The sequence below is a fragment of the Mesocricetus auratus genome, unplaced genomic scaffold, assembly GCF_017639785.1.
Source record: "Mesocricetus auratus isolate SY011 unplaced genomic scaffold, BCM_Maur_2.0 Super-Scaffold_4256, whole genome shotgun sequence".
NCBI lineage: Eukaryota > Metazoa > Chordata > Mammalia > Rodentia > Cricetidae > Mesocricetus > Mesocricetus auratus.
Window position 1 is genome coordinate 85,328,495 of NW_024429182.1, and position 14,600 is coordinate 85,343,094.

General features: G+C 44.2%; 1 protein-coding gene across 1 annotated transcript in view; it reads right to left on the reverse strand.

The window, feature by feature from the left end:
* Positions 1-14,600, reverse strand: part of Spon1 (spondin 1) — a 291,806-nt gene that overhangs the window by 257,640 nt on the left and 19,566 nt on the right. The window contains exon 2 of the mRNA XM_005075650.4: positions 9,630-9,736. Within this exon, the coding sequence (XP_005075707.1) occupies positions 9,630-9,736 (107 nt within the window). The remainder of the gene's footprint in view (positions 1-9,629; positions 9,737-14,600) is intronic.

The window sequence follows — 14,600 nt, forward strand, 5'->3', positions numbered from 1 at the left end:
AACAGGCATAGTAACACAGGCCTGTAATCACATTACTTTGGAAGATCAGAAATTCAATGTCACCCTTTGCTGCATAGATTTAAGGCCTAGCTGGGCTACATGAGATCCTGTCTAAAATAAAACAAATGGTTGGGATGTTGTTTTATAAATGGATCTTTGGTAGAGGTGACACTGGAGCAAAAGAGCCTGTGGAAGCGAGGGAGCTAGGGTTGTGGGTGTTAAGAACATTCCAAGTAGAGGGGAGATAAAGTTAACTATCAGATGGGTATCAATGGCTGAGGATGTAGGGCTAAGTCGATCTTAAAACTAGTGATTACCTACCTTGAATAAAAGATAACAAAAACAGAAAAACCTTGAAATGCTGATCCATTCTGAATAATTGGCTCATCAGGGCAAGAATAAGGCCTTCAGCTTCATTTCAAGGAGGAGACTGAATAAGAATGGGACTTTTCAGATCTGCTTTAGTAAGCACACGGGAACTTCTTGTAAGCAACATCCTGGTGCCTTGAACATGGGGACTGCGGAACAGGTCAGTGAGAGACTCAAGCATCCAAGGAGGGTGGAACCAAAACAAGGAATCTTGGCAAAGACTCTACAGTCTCTGTAAGGAAGCTTTGTGCCAGGCCCCTACCTGTTCAGGTGCAATGAAAAGTAAGGATAGTGCTGAAACACGGTGAAAGCCTGAAGTGGTCCACAGACTCTACCCAGTGAAGTGGTCCACAGACTCTACCCAGTGAAGTGGTCCACAGACTCTACCGAGTGAAGAAAATATGGAAACATGCTGCCTCTAAGGACAGGGACTTTAGTCTGTTTTACTCACATCTACATCCTCAGAGCCCAACACATTCCTGGGTTCATTTTCTTCACAAGTACAGAAATAAATGAAAAGGTTTTCTTTATGAGAACATACAATGTTAAATGATTATAATATTTAAACATAATCAAGATATCTGTTTTTGATGAACAATATCACCCTTGCTCTAAATTTAACTCTTTAAAAAATAAACAAAACATGGCTTTAAGTATTTGCAAAACCAAAATTAAGACCTATATTTTCAAATGTTAGACTTGGAATAAAAATACATCAATTTTGCCATACAGTGTGTACCCAGGGCCTTGCCCATGCTGCCAATGCTCTAGCACTGAGCTACACCCTCAGCCCAACTTACCACATTGTTAGAAACTACCTAATAGGCACACACACAAAAATTCTTGTGGGCATTAAAGTTAAATATTACTAAACAATTTAATCACGAACTTGAAAATAATATCTAGGCCTGTGGAAACATTGCTGTTTCCCATGAGGAAAGTATGAAGCTAACTCATGCCAGCACGTGGGCAGGGCTAGACATTCCATCAGCAGTCATCCATCAATTTAGAAAACACTTATCAGCTGACCAGCGTGCCAGACCTTGATGAGACCATGGGAACACAGAGGTGGCCAAGGCCCAGCTCCATCTCTGCACTGAGCCTTGCAAACGAATGGAGAGTGAATACATCAGGACAACACAGTGTGCAGAGAACTAGAACAGAGGGTTATACTGAGCCCTTGAGACCTCAGAGATGGGGCAAGAGCAGAGACTCTCAGTGAGCTCTAAGGAGACATGGATGTCAGATCCAACTTTAAAGAAGTAAGACCTGTGGCACGGCAGATACGTAAAAGCATAAGTCCAAAGTGGTCTTTGGAATAACCCAGGAAGGATTTAGGGAACTAAACAGTTGATCTCTGTCTTTTTCTCTCTCATTTGAGCTACAAGACATAAATGGAGAAAATGACACAGACCTGGGGCAGTTGAATTCTTGTTCACTGCCATTTACTAGTTCTGTGCCCGGATCAGAATTCAAATTCTGTCCATATTACCTAGCCTGAAAATGGAAATGAGAGGGTATCTTTGTTGGCTTGTATTGCTGTGCATGATGGTTTGACTGAGAATGGCTACCATAGGCTCATATATTTTCATGCTTTGTCCCCACCCACCCGTTGGTGGAACTACTTGGGAGGGATTAGGAGGTGTGGCCTTGTTGGAGGAAGCGTGTCACTGTGGGTGGGTTTTGAGGTTTCAAAAGCCCACACCATTCCCCATTCCCAGTTAGCTTTCTCTCTGCCTTTGTAGTTGTTGTTTCAACATGTGAGCTCCAAGATACTGTTCCAGTGCCATGCCTGTCTGCTGCCTCACTCCCCATCATGAACTCATCTTCTGAAACTGTAAGTCCCCAATAAACTATTTCTTATGTAAGTTGCCTTGGCCATGCTGTCTCTTCACAGCAATCAAAACACTGTTTTAAACACCATGACCAAAAGCAGCTTAGGATGGAAAGAGTTTGTCCCAGTTTACAGCTTACAGTCTATAGCAAAGGGAAATCAGGACAGGAACCTGAAGGCAGGAACTGAAGCAAAGGCCATGGAGGGATCTTGCTTGTTGGCTTGTTCTTCAGATTTACTTTCAGCTAGCTACCTTTCTTATACAACACAGGACCACCTGCCCAGGGGTAACACTGCCCTAAGTAGATTGGGTACCCCCACATCAATCTTTAAACAAGAAAATGCCCCGTAGACTTGCCTACAAGGGCCAATCTGATAGAGGCATTTTCTTATCGGAGGCTCCCTTCCCCCAGATGACCTGAGTTTGTGCCAAGTTGATAAAAAACCTAACTAGCACAGAATGCCTACTGCATGGGAAGATGTCTGAGAAGAGATTAATTTATGTTATGTGATAAGTATTTGCTGAGCTCTGATGGTGTGTTAAGACTTGAACTCAGCACCAAGTACATTGTTCTGAAAAAAAAAAAAACAACAGCTCTCTGCTCATGGAACTTCCTGCAGAGAGGGACAGAATCAAAGTACTATAGGGAACAAATAAAAAGGAGATATCCATAACCCCAGTGTAGGTGTGGAGACTTTTGTCAAATCACAATTTGATCCCCACTTCCAGTAATGCAGCTTTGAGGATGTTGTTGATAACAATCAGTAACTGAGCCAGATGTGGTGGTGCACATCTGTAAGCCCCATACTGTGGAAGTGTCTCCTATGATAGTTCTTTTAGCATCTTTACTCAATAGACTCGATTTACACCATTTGAGTTCCTGGAGGGAAGGGGCAGGCCTAGCAATGTCACCAGTCTCTAGTTCATTTATTTATTATGTTTTAATAAAAGTCTTTACTGTGACCTGTCAAAAGTATCCAGGGGAGCATTATTAACATGTGATGGGTTTTCAGACATTGAGGGGGAGCTTTTCACATGCATCCTTCTTTTCACCTCTTGTCCAGCTACAAAATCTGCCCACCTTAGGGGAAGGCTCAAAAGTTACCATCTTCCTATACGTTTTCTGTCCTTCAACTTTCTGCAAATGAGTGTTTTCATTTTTAAGATTTATTTTATTTTTATGTATATGTGAATCAACCTGTGTGTGTGTGTGTGTGTGTGTGCGCGCGCATGCGCGCGTGCACACTGTTGAGTGGTGTTTCCTCAGAGACTAGAAGAGAGTATCAGATCCCCTGAAGCTAGAGTTACAAGCGGTTGTGAGCCTCCTGATACGGTGCTGGCAAGCAAACTCAGGTCTTCTGTAGGAACAGTAATATGCCTAACCCCTGCCTCACACTGTAAATCTGATAAAAAATCCACGGCTGGGGAGGTGGCAAAACCTAGGGGAAGATTAGTATTATTGTTTAACTAAATTTACATATAATCAATCTATCTTCTAAGCATTTATGTTGACATCCATTGACAAACACTACTCAGCGCTAATCAATGGCACCTCTTTCCAATGAACATTAATGAATTCAGAGACTCAAGTCTGTTAGAACATTTATACCATTCCCTTAGGGCTCAGGGAACACTGCAGAAGTAAAGGGAGGATCCAGGAGACAGGGAGCAGGGTGGTGAAATGCTGTTTTCTGGGAAATACACAGCCAGTGCAAGCACAGACTCACAGCAACTGTGGATGCCTGCCGTGGTCTGAACAAAAATGGTCCCATAAATATCCAGGATAGAAGAGAGACTGGGGCGTAGCCTTTTCTGCTTAACTATTTGCTATTGATAGTTTTGGGGAGGAGAGTGGTTGTCTTCAGTTGTGTACTCACTAGTGAGCCCATCAGGCTGCAAAGAATAGTCCTAAACTAATGGTACACAGATTTCTCTGGTTAAAGAGAATGGAAGGAATCAAGTGGGAATGATAGTGATAGGAGGAAAATAAGAGAGTGTGGCAGGGAATAATAACCGCAATGCATTGTGTGTGTGTATGTGTGTGTGTGTATGTGTGTGTGTATGAGTGAATGTGCATAGGAAACTGTCAAAGGACTAAATTATATTTTTAAAAGGCAAGAAAAGGAGAAGGCCAATTGAGTGCCAGCACCCCCTGTTCTCTGCTTCCTGATCTACCATGAGGAGAGCAAGCAGCTCCCTGCCATTATGGACAGGAAGTGGCCCCACTGCCATGGACCTTTGCTGCCATAATGTGAACATCCTCAGACTTTTCTTCCTGAGTTTCTTCTTGTCAGGAATTCAGTCACAGGAATGAGAAAGGTTTGTACTTGGCCAATATTCACCAAAGCCACAGAATGCCCATCTCATTTGCACTTGTAGCTGCACTGCTGAAAAATCTGTCCTAATGAAGACTAAATAAGGAAACCAGTTCTGTGGTTTTACTCCACTTTTTATAGTGGTGAATATAAGTTCAAAAATCCTAACATCCTTTAAAATACAATTTTAACAATTTCATACACATGTAGTCTATATTTTGATTATCTACATCCCATTACCTTCTCCCACTGAACACTTTTTTCCCACAAGTTCCCCCTCATCTCTTTGTGTGTGTGTGTGTGTGTTTGTCCCACAGAGTTTAATTATGGTTGCTTGCACGAGCATGGGTAGAAGGTCATTTAGTAGAGCCTGGAGAACTAATCAGTGGTCACACCACTGAAGAAAGTGCCTCCCTCTCTCCTGGTAGTCATGAACTCACAATATTTCCTTTGGGAGGGACAAGACCTCTCAAACTCCTCCCCCATCCATGATGGGCCCAATCTTGAGCAGGTCTTGTGCAGGTAGCCACAGTTGCTGTGAATTCATAGTGCAACAGCCTGGCCTGACCAAGAGACAACATTTTACATCACTTTTCACATCAGGCATGCAAAGTTAATTTAATGAGAAGAAAATTTCTTATAAATACAAAGACAATTCCTCAGAATCAGTGTTCAATATTTCAACTTTAGAAAAGTGTGTCAAAACTTCTTTGGGGTTCTAAAATGGTTCAGAACCCATTAGATGCTAATAAACTTTTATTGTTGGTGATGAGGTCATGGAAACATTTTAGGAATACAGAACAATTAAAGACATTTTTGTGGTAATTGGGGCTCATCTCAGGCAAATGATCATGAGACTATCTCCATTTGACTAGCTGACACTCACAGATCCTGAGTCAAGCAAACATAAAGCAATGGTGTAATAGATTAGCACCTTCAACTTCAGTGCAAAGAGTTGCTTAAATTTTTGTCAGTAAGCATGTGTGTCCAACTCTGTGCTGGGAAGATCTTCTGAGGGTAGAAAACATGGGAACAAAGGAGATAAATAAAACCCCATCTCCAGAGATGCTCAGTGGAAAAGACAAATAATACATATATCTGCAATTAAAACAGACAAGGTGGTGTATCATTTGTAATAAACACTAAGAGTAGGTGCAGAAGAAAAACAAAGAATCCAGCTCAGGGTCAAAGTGGTGGTACAGTATAGGCTTAAATAGGGGTGATCAGGACCCAGCTCCTTTGGAAAAGGACATTTGGGCCTGAGACCCGCTGGAGGCAAAAGAGAGAGCTGGGCTGTTCTGGGCCTGGGACCAGGGAGCACTTTGTTTTTAGTGAGCTGAATTGTTAAGATTGGCGAGTTACTTTTGTACAGACAGTACGATCTCTGAACTCCTTGTCACTTGCAATTAACCATGAGTACACCCAGCCAGCTCATAAAGAGCTCCAGTGTCTCTCCCGCTCTGGCAGCTAGACACTCTCATGTGCCAATGCCACCACCCTGGAACCCACTACTGAAGCAGAGGAGTGTACCCCATCTTTTCTCCAGGACATCTGTAGGAGCCAGCAGAGCAGTAACCCTTTCTGTCCCCTCTTCTCTCCACTGAGCCCAAGGCAGCTCAATTGCTTTTACATGTGGTGGGTGAGTCTGGGTTTCCTACTAAGTCTACAGACATTTAGAAGCATAACAAGTTATCTGACACCCCCTTTGAACCAGGAAGATGAGGTCAGCAAGATGGCTCAGCAGGCAATAATGGTGCTTGCTGCCAAAGCCTGATGACTGGAGTTCAATGCCCAGCCCGACTGTGGAAGGAGAGAACTAATGCCTGCAAAATGTCCACTATCCCCTCCCCTCCCCAATAGATGGTCAAATATTTTTAAATGTTTAAAAGAAGTATGTGATCTTTATCCAGAGTTAGGCAAACGTTTACAGACTTTATTTTCTTCTATGTGTATGGGTGTTTTGTCTGCATGTATGTTTTGCTCACATGTGTTCCTGGTGCCCACAGAAGGCATAGGATCCCCTGGGCCTGGAGCTACAGATAGCCGTGAGCTGCCATGTGGGTGCTGTGAACAAACCTGGGTCCTCTGCAAGAACATCAAATGCTTTTAACATGCTAGTCATCTCTCTAGACCCAGTTTACACAAATTCTGCTGTTACTAAGTCTTCAGGGTTTTCAGAGAGGCAAGGTAGTAGATGAAAATGTGTATCTAGCTACTTTTTGAATGCCATTTTCAAAGATGGCTGTGGTGTTTATAATTTATTTATTCCTGTCCTAGTGGGTGACTTGACTCTTCCACTTGTCAGCTATAGAGGCTGACTTAACTGGATGATGTCAAGGAGTGTACAGCAAACTTCACCAGGTCAGGACAACTCTGTCTTACTACAGACCCCAGTGGCACAGGAAGTACCCAATAAGGAATGCTGAATGACTGAATGACTCAATCAGTCAATGAAAGATGACAGCTTCCAAATGTGTTCATGTTACAGTGGGAAGGTTCAGGAGAGGTAGATAAGCTGGAGATCTGGTCTATGACCCCCTCACCTCGGAAACCAGGAGAACCAAGTTGGGTGTGCATTTTAATGGTTCAAAGGTAAGGCAAGGATGAAGACATTCACTATGAGAGAAACACACTAGTCCAGCATGTGGAGCTTTGAGGTGTTGGCCTGCTTCCATTTAACTCCTTGAAGACTCAGTTTATCTTGTGAGAAATGGTGATATCAACCCTAACTTCAGAAGGTTGCCATAAGAATTAAGTAGAAATAGAGTATATCAGGAATCCTGCAATACACTGCTGACATTCTCTGTCTCTGTCTCTGTCTCTGTCTCTGTCTCTGTCTCTCTCTCTCTCTCTCACACACACACACACACACACACACACACGGCCTCTTTTCTGCACGGAACAAGCACACACCTATTGCCACACCATAGTTATAAACAGGAACAGAGCTCGGTGGCTTTAGGGAAGTCAGTTACTTTTTCTGAGCTTCCCATATGCTTCCACTGTGTAAAGAGAGCAAAAGTTCTCACCTCATCATGTGGCTCTGAGGATCTGGTCAGTTACTGAATGGAAACCAGAAAGTACCTGACTCCTGAGTGCTATGACCCGTTAGCACTCAGGAGTTTTCATGAGTGTTTACATGTCCTTACCCACTCTGTTCCCCAGGGCTGGTGGAATGAGAAGATAGATAGCAACAAATGGATGTGTTCCTGTTATGAACTGATGAAGGAGGCATGGGTTTCTCAATGTCTCATGACACCCAAAGTTCTCAATCCAAAGAGCCTCATGTTTCCCAGAGGGCTTGTTAAAATTCAGGGCAGACCCTGCTCTGAGGTCTGACTCATCCAGTCTCCTTGGGCTGAGATTTTGCATTTACAAGTTCCTGTGTGCAGCTGATACTCTGGTAACACATGGCCAGGTAACAAAAAGGATGTCAGAAGCCCCGAAAGAAAACGAAGGAAAATCGGAAAGAGACATGAAGCACAAATGAGTTCCAACATAAGGCAAGGCATGCTAAGATAACAGAGAGCCCCCAGCACAGAGCCTGGCAGACAGCAAGCACTATGCAAGCACGGGCGGTTGGTGGCATATTATTGGTCACTCATGTATGCCTAACAAGAGTTCCTTTCCATGAAAGGCCATCTAAATGAGCATAGAGCTAACGATTTCACTAGACCATAAGCCTAGACTCACATGTACAGAAAAGGAAGTTTTGACTGAGCATGATGGTGACCATTGTAACTCCAACACTCAGAGGGCTGAAGCAAGAGGATTTCTGTAACTTTGATGCCAACCTGGGCTACAGAGTTAGTATCAGAGCATCTAGGGTTTTATAGCAAGATCATGTTACCCTCCACAAACAAACAAGAGACAGCAAGATGGATAACAGGACAATGATACTTGCTACCAAGCCTGAAGTCTTGAGTTCAATTCCCAGAAGCCATATGGATGAAGGTAAGAGCCAGGTCCTGATGGTTGTCCTCTGACCTCCACATGCATGCCATGGCACACATATGTGTGCATGCACACACAAACAAATGGATATTTTTAAAACATAAAAATTTTAAGTCACAAGATTCAACCCATGATTACAGCCTGGCCCCAAGTGATTAATAGACATTGATGGACAAGATATTTGGGGCAGGATCTCCCGAGGAGCTCATGCATTACACCAGAGTCCCCAGCAGCCAGCTCTGAGGGTAAGGACTCTCCTGGCTTCTCATTTTCTCTTCTGAGTTTGCAAATGCCAGATAAAAATGAATTCCATAACAAAGGGAAATGGGGGCCAGAAATGGTCAGGGTAGATGTGGCCGGACCTCCCCTTAGGATCACCCCAGCCCTTCTGGGATGTATTCTGGCATCTAGCTAGAGAGGGGTCAGCATTCCTGCCACCTCCCTTGAAAGAATATTCACAGTGAAATATGACTTATTGCCAGGGCCTGGCCTCTGAGCTTCCCTTTCTTCTCCTGACCCACTTTTCTCGTGCTGTGGCCTTCTGCACAATCATGCGCAGAGCTGCCCACCCCCCCCCCATCCCTCATCCCCTCATGGAGCTGCTCTTCCAGGACTGACATTCAGGGACTACCACCTCCTAAACTTGTCTGCTCATTTAGCCAAACAAAGCAAGGGCAATTCTTTTAAGCTTCCCTCAAAGGTCAGCCTCCACATTCCTTTAACATCCTTTTCCGGGGCTTTGAACCCCCTCCAGCCTGGCTTCCCTGAGCTCTTGTTCCAGTCAGTCACAAGCTGCCTACAGCAGGGGAAACAGCAGGTCAGAGCCAGGCTCTGAGTACTCGCCCCATGTTGCACTGCCTGCTGCCAAGGGTACAGAGAGCCCAGAGCCCAGCAGTAGGATCCGCCACAGTGAAGCAAACCCTGCGGGGTCACAAGCCTGCTCAGGCAGGCCTGCAGCCTTTGCCACCAATTGTGGAGTCCTTCTAATGAAGCTGGCTTACTTGGCCTACAGTCAAGGAAGCGCATGAAAAACCACATAAGATGCCTTAACCTCTCTTTTTACATAGACTCCTCTGCATAGCCCAAGCTCATTTGGTCTCCACCAGTCAGGCAGGGAGGCCACTGGAAAAGCCAGGGGCTTTGAGTGGTGTCTCACCTGGAAGGCTCCTGCATGGTCTTCTTCCTGGTCACCCTCCCGGTTCTCTTTGAGGGCAATCAGTGTGAAGCCTCTGAAGTAGGAGGGAGGAGCCGCTGAGAGTGTCACTGTGAGAGACAAGAAAGCCACTGTCAGCACAGCAATCAGCTGGGTTCCATTTGACCCACAGGACCAGACCCGAGTATTCTGTCAACATGCCACCCCTGAGGAGTACGAGATGGAGGATGGGCAAGGCGCCACTCCCTCTTCTATTTAAGAGCTTGCTAAACTCCAGATCTGAAGTCTGATGTGAAAACCCTTTTTATATTTGTTTCTTTACTTATTTGTTTATTATTTTTGAGTCAGAGCCTTATTGTGTAGTCCAGGCTGGTCTCAAATTCACCATAGTCCTGCCAGGACCTCCCAAGCATCCTTAAAACTTCCTGAACCACTCAGAGGTAAGGCGAGTTCTGTTTTAATAATCTCAATTTGATAAGGACAGCCCTAATCAGAAACTCTTGACAATTATCTCATTCTGCTACATCTCTATTAAGGAGACCCAAGAGGAATCCAGATTCCTTTTGGATGTCTTGGGTGACACATCTTACTCTCTGCTCTCCAAAACCTTCCCTTTATCTTCTATAATCTCAACTATATCATCCCTCCTGTCTCTTGCCCTCTGGTGCTTGCTCAAGTTTTGTCCTAGGTATCACAGACAGACTGAACATATACCTGCTCCCAAATCTGCCTCCCACAGGCTTTTCCCACACCCTTCCTCTCACCCTCCCCTTCTCTGCCTGACAAATCAAGGGACAAAACAGAAGTTCCTAGTTCACTCAAGAGAGGGGTTGGGTTTTCATTCCCTCTGTATCCACACAACCCAGCACTGAGTATCTAAGACAAGTTCAAGTTTCTTCCGATGAATATATATCGCCACCCTGTGTTCCAGATTCTGGGCTTTAGATATGGGCTGAAAGGCTATCAGAACTTCCAGGGAGCTGTAATTCAGGGTTCCAATGTCACTGGTAAGGAACCAAGACAGAGAGTCAACAGACATCTTCAAGGTCACTGAATTAAGGGTTCCCTCCCAGATTAACACTCCACCCACGGATTCATGCCCTGAATTTATTAATCATGAAGAGGCTCTTCATGATTGACTGATTTGTCTGACGTTTAAAAATCAATGCATTTAGCTTATATCATGGGCATAATTCTGCTTTACCATTTCCCTTTTAGGAAGAGCATGTGGTCCTCTAAATGCTCCCAAATGGGCTCAGTAATGACAATTAATCACTATAAAATTGCAAACAATAAAACCACTATATCAGATAATAGCGTGAACCACTAGTACAAAGATAACTCATAGAAGAACTTCGGAGGCATACAAAGGTCAAACATCAGTGCTGGAGAAATGACTTGGCAGTTAAGAGCACTGGCTGCTCTTCCAACGGACCCAGATTCCATTCCCAGCACTCACATGGTAGCTCACACTAACCTGTAACTCCAGTTCCAGGGGATTGGATGCCCTCCCTCCTCTGGCCTCCCCAGGCACCCAGAATACATAGTGCATACACATATATACAGGCAACACATGCGCATACACACACACACACAATCAATAAATAAATAAAATTTAAAAATTCCAAGTATCATACTGTGATTGGTCAGTTCATCTCACAAAAGTAAAGGCATGGCCTGCCTGGCTATGTCCACCTATTTTAAAAATCCAATAAAAAAGAGGAAGAAAGAATGAAGGAAAAGCACAATGGAGTAAAAAAGTGTGAGGTTGAGAAGAGATAACAGAACCTGGATCTCTGAAAGGATAAGAGACTCAAAGCTCTGGGATGAAGGAAGGAGGACAGGAGGGGACAGAGCAGCTGACAGCAAGTATGCATCAGCAGGACATCCTTAAATTCATTTGCACCATTTTAATGGGATCCTGGGACTGATGGACCTTGGCCTCCAGTGACCAAGTACCTGTGACTCTGTTCTACAGGATTGTCCTGAAGTCACCAGAGCCCCTTTAGAAGGCCCAGGTCTCTTCCATCGAGGACAGTCACCTTCAAGGGGTTCTTTGCATTCTGTGGTGGTTTGAATATGAATGGCCCCCATAGATTCATGTGTTTGAATTCTTTGTTCATAGGGAGTGTCACTATTAGGAGGTATGGCCTTGGAATACGTATGGCCTTGCTGGAGAAAGTGTCTCTGTAGAGGTGGGTTTTGAGGTCTTGGAAGATCAAATCTGGCCAGTGTGACACACAACCTCCTTCTGCTGCCTGAGGAGCAAGATGTAGAACTCTCAGCTCCTTCTCCATGCCACCTGACGTAATGATAATTGACCAAACCTCCAAAACTGTAAGCCAGCCCCAATTAAATGTTTTCCTTTATAAGAGTCACCATGGTCATGGTGTCTCTTCACAGCAATAGAAACGCTAACTAAGACAAACCAAGCTGGCCACAGAATCAGACTAGAATCATGCTCAGGGACTTTGCCTGAGATCTCAGGCTTACCCCTTACCCATGTCCTTCCTTGCACATACCCTTCCTGTTCTCCCCTTGGGACATTTCCTTCATAAGTCACCTGCATCCAAATCTTTATTGGGAGCTGGGGGTTACAGGTTAAATTATGTCCTGTTAAGTTATGTTGTGTTATGTAAGTTATGTTGAAATTATGGCCTCAGGCATGAGGTGGGGACCTTATTTGAATTAGGATCTTTGTGGAAGTAGCCATAATAGGCTGTGGGAGTGGGGAGAGGAGTGAGGGTGATGCATCTGGTATGGTTAGTGCATTAGAAGATATATGAATCATGCAAGGGGCGTGTCACATGTGATTACAGAGGTAGAGGTGGAAACGAAGCACCTGAGACCAGGAATGACAAGGATGGCTGGCAGCCAGAGGCTGGAGACAGCTGACTTCCTCTGAGCCATACTGAGGAGCGCCACTGCCGACCCACTGACTTCAGGTCCTTAAATGTGAGACTATGAGACAATAAGTTAGTTACCAAAGCCCTCAATGTGACTTCAGGGAACCCAGCCTCCAAGAGACTGCTGCTTCACAGCCTCTGCCCCCAGGGTAAGCTCAAACTCCACAGGTCACAGGCTGGAAGGGTTCCAGACTCTGCTTCAGCAGCCCTGCCAACCACAGCCCCGCCCGCTCACCTCATTTGGTCCTGTGGTTCACCCATTGCAGTTTCAGAAGAGGCCTGCCAGTCTACCCTACACGTTTTCTCATGTTCCTCATATACCTGTGACATTCAAATTCCTCCATTTCCCTAAAACTCCAGAGACCCAGCAAATTGTCACCCGTTGTAAGACACTTCCAATGACTTCTCCCTAAAGACCTGAACCTTCTAAAGAGTAAAACACACTTGCAGGTCTCCCCAGATGGGGATGCTGCCCTGGGTCTCTGGCTGATGGGGGTCCTCACAGACAGTAGGCCTTGGGCCTCCACTGTGCTTTGTCCCTTCCTAACGTCTTGTTGCTGAGGTCAACAAGAGTAACGTCCAGAGAAGGATCCAGAAGATCACGTTCTTCCCTGTTCCTGGAGCAGTTGGTCCTAAAGTTTGCATCACCAGAGCCAGGCTTGCCAAACCAAGCAAAATGTAGCCCAGACATGACAGCTGAAGCTGTAGATGTAGCCAAAGCAGCCCCTGGCTAGGAAGGAAGACCGATGTTAAACTCTGCTGACATCTCTCCTGGGTCTTAGATACCAGAAGAGCAGGGTAGCTTTGGTTAAGGTGGTGAACCTCCAGAAAAAGTGATGAAAACTTAGGTTGTACAAAAAAAAGATACTGGAATTTTTTCCTAAAGGAAGCCAAGAAGTAAAACACAAAACAAAAATAAGAGATGAAAATTATTTTCTATAATTAATTTCAATCTGTTTTTGTGAGAAATGCATGACCAAAAGCAACTCAAGGAGGGAAGGGCTTATTTATTTTACACTTCCAGGTCTCAGTCAATCATTGAGGTAAATCAAGGTGGGAACCAGAAGGCAGGACTGCTTGGTATGGCAAGCAGAATTACTTCTGACCAGGGAACAAACTCATAGCCAAGGAAATACAACAGAAACCTTGGAGGAATTCTGCTTGTGATGATATCTTGATTGTTCAAATAAAGCCTGTCTGAAAGTCAGAGAATGTAGCATGCCACTAGATAACCATAGAGGTCTGTCTGGAGGTCTGTACAGACACATAGGAAGTGAGATGACTGGGCACAGACAGGAAGTGAGATGGCTGGGTAGAGAGAGGATATAAGTGGGAAGAAACAGGACCTCACTCTCTTGTCTGCTGAGATGTGGCTGTGGCTTGCTCCTTCTTCTCTCAGATCTCTCAGCATTTTCCTCCATATCTTACTCTGAGTTCTTATTGCTTTGACCAATTAAGAACTGCCTTCTACAGCTGCTTGCTGGCTGCCTTACAGGTTCATGTTCAACTAGCTTTCTTATGCAGCGCAGGACCACGTGGGCTATGGGCTGCACACAGTGAGTTGAGACTTCCTGAATTAATTAATGACTGTGAAAATCCCCCCTCCCACAGACATGCTCAAAGACTTTCTGATTGTTGCAATTCCTCAAAGGAGGCTTTCCTTTCAAATGACTCTAGACCAACTGTTTTCAACCTGTGGGTCACAACCCCTTTGGCAAAATTCCATCTCCAAAAATATTTCTATTACAATGCATAACAGTACCAAAAACTACAGTTATGAAGTACCAAAAAAATAATTTTATGGTTGGGGGTCACCACAACATGAGGAACTGTATTAAAACATTGCAGCATTAGGAAGGTGAGAAACACTGCTTTTGGCTGTATTAACAATTAAACCTAAGGAAGACACGTCCTTCAGGAAACATTTTATTGCCAATGATAAAGAGGCTAATAAATAAAAGTATATATTTGAGTGCACATAATGTATATGTATATATATTCACATATTCAAAACACACAGAATATGACACAAAAAGTTAAAAATCCATAAATAAATAGACATTTTATG